Source organism: Aedes albopictus, chromosome 3 (genome assembly GCF_035046485.1).
Source record: "Aedes albopictus strain Foshan chromosome 3, AalbF5, whole genome shotgun sequence".
In the NCBI taxonomy this organism is placed as follows: Eukaryota; Metazoa; Arthropoda; class Insecta; order Diptera; family Culicidae; genus Aedes; species Aedes albopictus.
The window spans coordinates 20128590-20139479 of record NC_085138.1 but is presented as its reverse complement, the minus strand read 5'-3'; the positions used below and the strand labels follow the sequence as shown (position 1 = coordinate 20139479).

The following is a 10890-nucleotide window of genomic DNA, read 5'->3' as shown; positions in this document are numbered from 1 at the left end:
TGCTCGTATTATTACTAATTTGTTAAAGCCTAATAATTTGATAAAATATTCCTAATCAGTTGAAATAATCCATTGGCAAGCAGTGAGTAACAAATCTGCAGAATATCTATAGTTTCAAGGCTAATTAATGAATTGTTTACAGTTATCTAATTGAATATAAGATCGTGTACAGAACATGATCTGTGAAGTACAGAACAGAAAGTTGTAACTCATCAAAAGTGAGGTTAAAACATAAATATCTTAAATTCTATCGGAATCATCATTTACTCATTATTTACAGTTAAATTAGATTAGCCTAATTGTTTGTTGCGTCGGGAACACGAGAATGAAATTTTCCTAAGCAAAACACCGAACGTGTAAGTTATTATTAAGATATATTATAATATGCTAAATGATGAATATATTTACATGTTTGCAGTTTAAAGCTGCATAACACCAGTACAACATTTGTGTGTCATATCATGCTGCTGACAACCCGGTGCCGACAGGCGTTCTCAACTTGTTCTCCGCCAACAAACATATAAAACGTTCGTGGCGAATATGGGTGCTGATACAAACACCATACAAACATCGTACAATGTTACAACGGGAGACGGCGAAAACTACACGCGCCCCGAACAACACGATGACCAGTACAATTTAAGAACGGGAGACTGCGAGGATTACACGCGCCCCGAGGAATACGATGACCACGTACATCATAATCCGTGCATGATGGTCCACAATACTGATGTAGAGCGGCAGTGGATTGGTAATAATTTGCCGAAGAATCCGGCTTTGAAGCCAAGCCGTAAGCCCGCTCGCCTCACACTACGTCTGCAACAAGCAGAAGAAGAGCGCGCGATACAACGGCGCGAAATAGAGGCAGAAAGACGAGCTCTTGCTGCAGAGCGTAGAGCGCTGGAAGAAGAATACAAATTGCTGGAACAACTACTGTCTACGAAGAGTGAAAACAACCACTACCGTGTAAGCCGGCGCTCAAGACAGGATCGCTCGCATATAAGGTTCGAACACACTCCGAAGGATGACACTGATAAAGGCACCTTCAGGAATACATCGGTTCGAAATCGAGATCCGTACCAACGATTCAACCAAAACATGTCAGAGGAAAACGAGCAAAATGATGGCTCTCAGGCGATGCAAAAAATCAACGATCAACCAATTATGCCGGAACTCATTCTCGCCTCGTCTGATCAGTTGCAGTCTAGTGGAACTCAGCATCAGAAAACAAGCGAGATTTCCAAAGCAAGGCCAAATTTGTGTGTAGACACGGAAGATCTGATGAAGGGTATCAACGGTAACTCTATCTCCTACGAATACCCCATGCTGTCCACAACAATACCCGTGTCTATGAGCGACGCCTCCGCCGAGAGAAAAGTATATAACCATCCGATTGGATTCGGTAGGTCACACGAAATATACTGTTTAATTTTCTCTCATTCTCCATCGGGTGAGAATGGACCACGGTACGCTCCTAGGGCACCCATGAGAACTGGATTTGATAATGTGATTCGACAATATTTTTGTTTTGTGGCAACTACTACAAGCGCGCCGGAAAGACCTACTAGCTGGCTCATACTGATATGTGCTTTCGTCAGCTCAACAGCTGCATCTTGCTATTCAGTTATGGAACACCTTCCAAAACTGCAACGCTCTCGGTTGTTTTCCATTGACAGCGTACCGTACAGGCAACTATACATGAATATGAATGGCACTAACCCCCGTGGAAGATTGTTGTCATTAAGTTATGAATCGCTTATAATACCCCTGCAGTTCTGCTTGATAGAATTGTCGATGTGTTTGTTGTTGTTTCAAACAGACTCTAGGGAACAAACACAGTTCGGACAAACGAAGAAATCGGATAATACCCTGCGCATGTTACGTGATTGCAAACGTAATGATAAATCTGCCGTGGAGGTGGTAGTAATCGACGGTAAAGGCTACTCCCTGCGTATAGACAAATTCATGACGACGAAACATTTGCGTCATGTTGGAGAAGCGACGATGAGGAAACGTAAGGCAGTAACCAATGTAAGCTCGAATGGCATCTACGGTGAGAAGGGAATCAATTGTGGGAAAATGAGGCAAGCAAGTTCCGAAACTGAGAAACTAATCAAGGCGAAGACCACCACAAGTGCTAGCAAGAAGGTTGTGAAATCACCGACGATATCTCCGACGCTTTGCAAAGTTGACGATACGCCGCAGTGCTCCAAAATGACGACCACCGAAGTACACGAGATGGGATCGCTGGTCATCCGCACTTTCAAGTATGAACATTTGTCAATGTCTCTATCTTCCGAGAGTAAAACCAAGCCGCTCAAGTATTTCGAAGCTCCATCTACCCCTCGCGGATTCAGCCCATTCCGGGTGAAGAAAATTATCGCCATTGGCAGTACGATCGTGAGCGTTAGCGAAGGACAGGGCAATGCGTTCGAGAACTTCTTGATGAACTCTGACTCGCTACAGTTATCTACTTTGGGTATTCATCTTCCTTGTGCCGTCGCTGGTTGGTGTTTAATGCGGCCCGTCATGCACTTTCAGTTTTCATACCAGAAGTTCACCGTATTGAAACTGAACTTGGCAGTCGATTCGGAAATCCATAATGACAGTCTTCTAATGCCTGCGCTGGGTGTATTGCGAAAACTGAAGACGCTGGAGTGCCTATCCGATGTGCTTGACGTACAGGAAATCATCGACAGCCCGAAACGTACCCGGAAGAAATTTACCGAAATTTTTAAAATGTTGGTCTGTCCTATAACCCTGTCTAAGAAACATCCGTCGCGAGTATGTCCCAGTTCTAGCAAATCGATGACAGAGTATCTTGGCGAGGAGAATACGGTAGCTGACAAAAGTTCGGCAAAGAAAAGCAGGGAAAGGAAACTTTTGTGGAAGGATAAGCTAGGCGTTGCCGATCAATTATTCCAAGATGTTTACAAAGCAGGTAGGGATTTGTGGCGTGTACTCATTGTGTCGCTTATGGTTCTAGACATTCGTAAGATGGTAAAACTGGTAAAACTGGAACCAAGTGGCCAGTGTTACGGGGGGGAGTATGTTGCCGCTGGCCACACTGCTACACGCCATCTGATTGCTTGTGCTGTGTCAGTTAATCTGTAAAAACGATATAACCGCGGGACAACAGATTTTGACATACAGATGAAGAGGGAGAAGAGGAGAAAACTAACGCGACCATGAGATAGCGAATCATGGGCAGAAAGTGCTCGTATTATTACTAATTTGTTAAAGCCTAATAATTTGATAAAATATTCCTAATCAGTTGAAATAATCCATTGGCAAGCAGTGAGTAACAAATCTGCAGAATATCTATAGTTTCAAGGCTAATTAATGAATTGTTTACAGTTATCTAATTGAATATAAGATCGTGTACAGAACATGATCTGTGAAGTACAGAACAGAAAGTTGTAACTCATCAAAAGTGAGGTTAAAACATAAATATCTTAAATTCTATCGGAATCATCATTTACTCATTATTTACAGTTAAATTAGATTAGCCTAATTGTTTGTTGCGTCGGGAACACGAGAATGAAATTTTCCTAAGCAAAACACCGAACGTGTAAGTTATTATTAAGATATATTATAATATGCTAAATGATGAATATATTTACATGTTTGCAGTTTAAAGCTGCATAACACCAGTACAACATTTGTGTGTCATATCATGCTGCTGACAACCCGGTGCCGACAGGCGTTCTCAACTTGTTCTCCGCCAACAAAATTCCTCTGGAAATTTCTCTGGAAACTTCTCTAGGAATTCCTCTGGAAATTTCTTTGGAAATTTCTCTAGGAATTCCTCCTGGAATATCTCTAGATATATCCCTAGGAATTCCTCCAGAGGAATATTCGGAAGAATTCTTAGAGGAATTTCTGGAGGAAATCTGGATGAAACCCTGGAGGAATTTTTGGAGAAATACCTTGAGGAATTCCTCCGGAAATACCTTGAGGAATTCCTCCGGAAATTCCTGCAGGAATTCCTCCGGAAATTCCTCCGAGAATTCCTCCGGAAAATCCTCCAGAAATTCCTCCGGAAATTCTTCCGAGAATTCCTCTGGAAATTCCTACAGGTAATCTTCCGGAAATTCTTCCAGGAATTCCTCCAGAAGTTCCGCCGGAAATTTCTGCAGGAATTCCTCCGAAAATTCCTGCAGGAATTCCTCCACAAATTCCTCCAGGAATTCCTCTAGAAATTCTTCAAGGAATTCCTCCTCAAATTCCTCTAATAATTCCTCCAGAAATTCCAGTTGGAATTTCTTCAGAAATTTCTCTGGAAATTCCTCCAGAAATTACTCTGGAAATTCCTCCAGAAATTCCACTAGGCAATTCACCAGAAGTTCTTCTAAGAATTTCTCCGAAAATTCCTAGAGGAATTTCTAGAGAAATTCCAAGATGAATTTCTGGAGGAATTTCTAGAGGAATTTCTGAAGGAATTCCTAGAGGAATTTCTGGAGGAATTACTAAAGGAATTCCTAAAGGAATTCCAAGAGGAATTTCTGGAGAAATTTCCGGAGGAATTCCTGGACGAATTCCTAGAGGAAATCCTGGAGAAATTCCACCAGCAATTCCTCTGGGAATTTCTCCAGCTGTTCCTTTGGGAATTCCTACAGCAATTCCTCTGAGAATTTCTCCAGCAATTCCTCTAGGAATTCCTTCAGGAATTCCTCTAGGAATTCCTCCAGGAATTCCTCTAGGAATTCCTCCAGGAATTCCTCAAGGAATTCCTCCAGGAATTCCTCAAGGAATTCCTCCAGGAATTCCTCTAGGAATTCTTTCTAGGAATTCCTTTAGGAATTCCTCCAGGAATTCCTCTAGGAATTCCTCTAGGAATTCGTCCGGAAATTTCTTCAGGATTTCCTCTAGGAATTCCTTCAGGAATTCCTCCGGTGGAATTTCTGAAGGAATTCCTAGAGTAATTTCTGGAGGAATTACTAGAGGAATTCCTAAAGGAATTCCTAGAGGAATTCGTGGAGGAATTCCTAAAGGAATTCCTGCAGGAACTCCTGGAGTAATTCCTGTAGGAATTCCCAGAGGAATTTTTGTAGGAATTCCTGGAGGAATTCCTAGAGGAGTTTCTCGAGGAATTCCTAGAGAAGTTCCTGGAGGTATTCCAAGAGGATTTCCTTGAGAAATTCCTAGAGGAGTTCCTTGAAGAATTCCTAGAGGAGTTCCTTGAGGAATTCCTAGAGGAGTTCCTGGAGAAGAACAGGTTTTGAACAATTCCTGAAGGAATTCCTAGAGGAACTCATGGAGGAATTCCTAGAGGAATTCCTAGAGGAATTTCCAGAGGAATTCTCAGAGGAATTGCCGGAGGAATTATGTAGGAATTCCTAGAGGAATATCTGGAGGAATACCTAGAGAAATTTTTGGAGGAATTCTGGAGGAATCCCTAGTGGAATTTCTGGAAGAATTCCTTGAGTGTAATCGGTTCATTCCGACGCAATTCCTGGTTTCAGTTTCTTAGATGCCTGCAGGCGAAGAATCAGGTTTTGATCACCTAAACACAGGATTAACATAAAAAGATAGAAGATCTGGCGCTATGGCCAAAGCGTCCTCGGAGCAGGCTCCTCCAGAGCATATTCCGGTGGCCACGGGTTGGCCAGGGAGGTCATTAATCCTTTTTATGGATAATAAGATGGTGTACATATATGAAAAATGGTGAACCACCATGCATGCCTAGTTTTGGCACTATGGTCAAAATTTCTTCGAAGTTAGCTCCTCCAGGGCACATTCCGGTGGCCACTGGTTCACCAGGGTGGCCGTTGGTACGCTAAGATGATGGATATGATGAATCATCAAGAAAGAGCCGCCGCATGCCTAGCTTTGGTGTCCTGACCAAGGTGGCCTTGACTGAATGCCAAGGTTTCCGCGGGGGCCATTCCGGCACTCGCGACAGGACCAGATCGGGTTGGTCGGTTCTACATGTCCACTACCAACCAAGCTACCACACTCATAATCAGCTGGACATTTTTGCCTAATAAACCAATATGCTATCTAGTACTGCAACCATAATTTAAAGCGTATGCCGTGTACTGAATACCCGACGCGATCGCTCGTGTATCTCTTTTTGGCGCGATTGATGGAGGGTTTAAAACGGATTCCAATGAATATTCTAGAGTAGTTTTACTAATAAAATGCAAAAAAAAAATCCCTACGCGCACAAAGCCATGTTGTTGGTAAAAATTCAAAATTTCACATCAATCTGTCTAATCTCTGTGCGCAGCAGGCACTGATTGCTGTGCGATGACAGGTGGCCGACCGTTTTCATCGAGTCGTTTTAGTGAGTCGAGCATTCGTTGTGCTAGACTATTTACTCGACATCCATCGACTAACTCGTTTTGTATAATTCGACAACTATCGAGTCACATGAAATTACGGTCGACTCGAGTTATAAAATAGCCCCCGTAATTTATGAAATTGCAAAAAACGTTGTACGCAACTCGGCGCAGAACTCGATTTTTGCAGCACTTGTAATTATCCAACTCGGCAAGCCTCGTTGGATAAATGTACAACTCGTGCTGTAAAAATCGTCATTCAGCACCTTGTTGCGTAAACTACTAGTACAAAGGTTGTTCCAGCCGGATCGTTCAGCAGACCGGAGAGCCTTCTTGTAGGCCTTGCGAGCCGACCTGAAAACCTCTGAGCCATCCGAACGCCGTCTGTTTCAACTCTTTCTACATTGTTTCCTGAGCTTCACCAGATCAGAGTTTTACCAAGCGGTTTCTCTTGTGGTCTTGAGAGACCGTAGAGGGCAAGCTTTTTCTCAAGCTTCCATGATGAAGTTCGTTGTAGTATCAACGGCATCATCCATAAGCGCGAATTTACTCTTTAGGGCACTGCACGAAATTGTCTCCTTACAGAACTCGTACAGAAATTTTGTAAACAACAAGGCCAAGACGCCATACAAAATCAAAACAATCACCCTCATTCTTGTTTACGGACGTATCGACTTTCGAACGTTTTTGGTTCGATCGAATCAGTAGGCCATTTGATTTTGCTGGCGTAAACGGGAATGCGAACGATTTTCGTTCGAAAGTGGATTCGATCGAAAACAAGAATGAAGGTGAATGAAGTGTCCAATGTCTAATTTATTTATCACTTACCTTTGCAGCGATTGAGTACCTGCAAATTGAAAGATAGATGAAGTTTAGAATAGATTCTTATTTATGCTAGAGATTGCAAAATGATTATTTTTCAGCACGAGTCTTAACGCGCTGCCATAGTGCCGCTTCAAAGTGAGAGTGAGAGTGCGCGTCCATAGGATTTTCGTGGATTTGCTATTCATGCTTATTCTGCGCGGCGTGTGAGGTGAGACGGACGGTTTCATCTCACGTGACGTGAGACGACTAATGTAAATTAAATGGGGCGAGTCGACTTTTGTCACCTCATTCGACTCGTCTCACCTCACACGCCGCGCAGAATAAGCCTGATTGTTGATATTCTTCTTTGCGGCTTCGCACACGCGCACTCCCACTCTCACGCGTAACTATAACGGCGCCCTTACCTACAGTTAACCAAAAAGGCTTGTCGAAGAATGCTTTTGTGCTCCAAGAATAGTTTCATAAATGCAGAAGCGTGTCTGTCTGTCTGTCTGTCTTGTCTGTCTTGTCTGTCTTGTCTGTCTTGTCTGTCTTGTCTGTCTTGTCTGTCTTGTCTGTCTTGTCTGTCTTGTCTGTCTTGTCTGTCTGTCTGTCTGTCTGGCTGTAGTCTATCAATAAGTTTTATAGTAAAACAACCAGTTCTTTTTGAAATGTTGCAAAAAAATTCCCAGAGAAAATTATTCTGTTTTTGTCAACTGGTAGTCTTGAACCGTGTTGACAAAAACGAAACATCTATATTCGATTCGGCATGCTTCGTTTGATGAATGTACAACTCTTGCTGAAAAACAACCATCTGTTTGCTGCAACTCGTCTCACACGTATTTTTTAATAGAATGATAAGTTGCCTTACCTGGTTTCGCTGCTCTGTTCGTTTTCCAGTAGTCGCCAGCAGATGCGCTAACAAAGGAATCTTCAAACCAGATCTTCGAATTACACCCACTCAAATAAATCAAAACTGTATTTTTAATCACATACATTGGAAGATAACTTGTCACTTTCCATTCCTTCCCTTGAAAAATCGCACCAAACTACCGTGTGCTTGTCCGTACCGCTCGAGACACTGCATCCCCTCCGAAATCCAAACCGGCAGTTTCCGTCTAATCTTTTCGCTGCTCCCGTACCGCACATCCAGCAGCACCACACTGGCATAATCGTTTATATGCCGGACTGCTCGCCCGATGCACTGATTAACCGCCTTCATACAGAGATTCTCGTAGTACTCATTTCCGGCCGGAGGTTGCAGCGTCCGGTCCAGGTAGCGCATCCGCTCGACCAACTCCGGACTGGTCCGATTCGGGTAGGGCAGCCCGACGACCACCACGCATCGTCCCAGCTCGTCGGCAAAGTTCAGACCCTCGCTCAGCTTGCCACCGACGACGCTCAACATCAGCGCTCCGGTTTGCGATCCGGTCCACTGGCGGGCGGCTTTCGAGTAGTCGGCCAGGATTTTTTCCACCTGACCGCTGCCTCGGGGCTCCCGGAAAACGCGCTTGCGTTCTTCCAGTTTCGGCAGGCGACCGGACTGCTGCAGGTGGTTGTAGAATTGGTCCAGATAGTCGTAGGAACTGAAGAAGCACACCACTCCGTGGGGCACCACTTGGCACAGGTTGGACAGGACCGAGGACAGTTCGTTGAGCTGGGTGGGGTGGGGGTGGGGAAAGAGAAGGGTTAGAAATTTGCCATATGCTTATTGGAAAATCTTCCAGGAACTCTAAATGAGAAGTTTTTTTTGGAAATTTCTAAGGTGTCATGAATAGCTCGAGAAATTAAGATGTAGATTGTACAGTAAAATAGTTTTAAGGCTTTGTACTTAGTACTTACCAGCTCCTTGTTCTGCCGATTGGCAAAGTTGAAAAGAAGCTCCTTTCCGGAAGGCCCCTTGCCTATGGCCAGCGGAAGGACTGCGTCCGCTGGAACAACGTGCCTGTAACTTCTTAGCTGCACTCGTTCCGGGCAGTTTTTAAACAGCTGCTCTGTTAGTTCGTCAACTGGCTGCATGGTTCCTCCGGCCAGAATAACCGATCGACAGCTGGTCAAAATCTCCTGGAAACGTGCTCCCGGATTCAGGAGCAAATACTTCATGGTGGACTTTTTGGGGTCGTTTTTGTTGTACGTCAGGAGGATTCTTCCGTCGTCGAAGCTTTCCGCTAGACATTCCAGCAAGCTCAGCAGCGGACGAATGGCATTGGCGATGGGTTCTCGTTTTTGTTCCTGTTTGGACGCCTCGACCACTTCCACTGCTTTCGATTGTTTGCCTTTCTCGGACGCGTCCTTTTCCAGCTGTTTGAGATAATCTTTCAAAGCGCTGGATGGCGGCTTCTTCGGTTCCGGACGCTTTTTTGCCGGTCCTTCTAGCACCGAAGGAGGGACACTCTGGGCGAATCCGTGGACTTTCTGAGCGATCCGACTCTTGTCGGAAAACTGAAGTATCTCCTGCAGGTTGAGATTGAAGAAGTCTCCCTCGGTCACCAGTTCGTGCGTTTCGATCATCCGGAACGGAGCATCCTTCGTGGGATTTTCCAGAACTTTCCCGAGTCGCGTCGCTACGAACAGCAGTTGGTTGATTTTCAGCAGGTTCTTGGTGGAGAACCGTGGAAAGTACTGAGCTTTGTAGGCGCTCAGATGTAGCCGAGCTTGCTGCAGCTGATCCAGGGTCACTTCCTGACTGTGGATGCTGGAAATTGTGTCGAGCAGATTGTGGGCTTCGTCAATGATGATGACTGCGTTGCTGATGTCGATTCCGGTCTGTTCGCGAGTTCTTCGATGAAGCAGATTCTGGTAGGGAATCATGAGAAGCTGCGAATCCGGAATGGCCGCCCGGGATGCGTAGTAGGGACAGGCTTTTTCCTGCTTGGCGAACGTAACCAGCTCTTCGATGTCTTGCACTTCAAAGAGGGAATCATTTTTGAGGTCTTCAATTGCTTGACGGTTGTAGAAGGAACACTTTTCAGCCACCTGAAATGGAAGAACTTTGATAGACGAGCTTCCATTTCGAAATTTGTCCAAACTTCACAGAAAAGAAAAGATTTGCGACCGATTTGGTCCACTGACTGAAAACTAATGAAACTTTTACAGGGAATCAACGAAATCAACAACTCCGGTTGCTAGTGTTTCTAGGTGTTTCCATGGCAACTTTATATTTTACATAACAAATCTAGTACATACATACAAAAAGATCAACGCGGAACAACGTGGTTTACTACAACGCCTACTTCGACTACAACTCAAACTCACCTTTCGCTTCTTCCTGGTGTTCTGATCTTCATCAACTGCCGTAGCTTTACCGGATTTCTTCTGCAGTTCCAAGCACCGCTCGTTGATCAAAGGATTCGACCTCAACCTCCGTACCTCATCGTTGATGCAAAAATTCTGCCTCGAAGCTATCGTGGTCAAACGAATCTGCTTTCCAAACTCGGTCCTCCGCACTTCGTTCACAACCTGGCCCAGCTGGGAATGTGTCCTCGAACAGAAGATCACCTGCACCGGTTTGTACTTCAAACGATCATCCTCCTCTTGCAAACCTGCATCGTCGTCCTCATCCGAATCTTCCACCAGGAAATCGTCCTCCCCTAAACCCACCTCTTTCTCCACTTCCAACGTCTCATCCTTTTCCTTCTTCACCCTGGCAAACCTTCTTTTCTTCACTTTCATCGATTTTTCCTTCAGCTCTTCCAGTCTCTTCCCGTACTCATCCATCAGATCCTTCACTCCCTTCAACTCACCCAGTTCCTTCTTGATTCCCATCGTCTCAAACTGGCCGGAAATCCAATCCACAGCCCCC

General features: G+C 44.6%; 1 protein-coding gene across 1 annotated transcript; it reads right to left on the bottom strand.

The window, feature by feature from the left end:
* Nucleotides 1-8054: 8054 nt before the first annotated feature.
* LOC109428052 (ATP-dependent DNA helicase DDX11) lies at nt 8055-10889 on the bottom strand (the record flags this gene model as incomplete). Its single annotated transcript, XM_019703722.3, is given in 3 exon segments — nt 8055-8745; nt 8931-10064; nt 10344-10889. Coding segments are annotated over 3 exon segments (2325 nt in total), but the record flags the coding sequence as incomplete, so codon positions are not given.
* Between the last annotated feature and the right edge of the window lies 1 nt (nt 10890).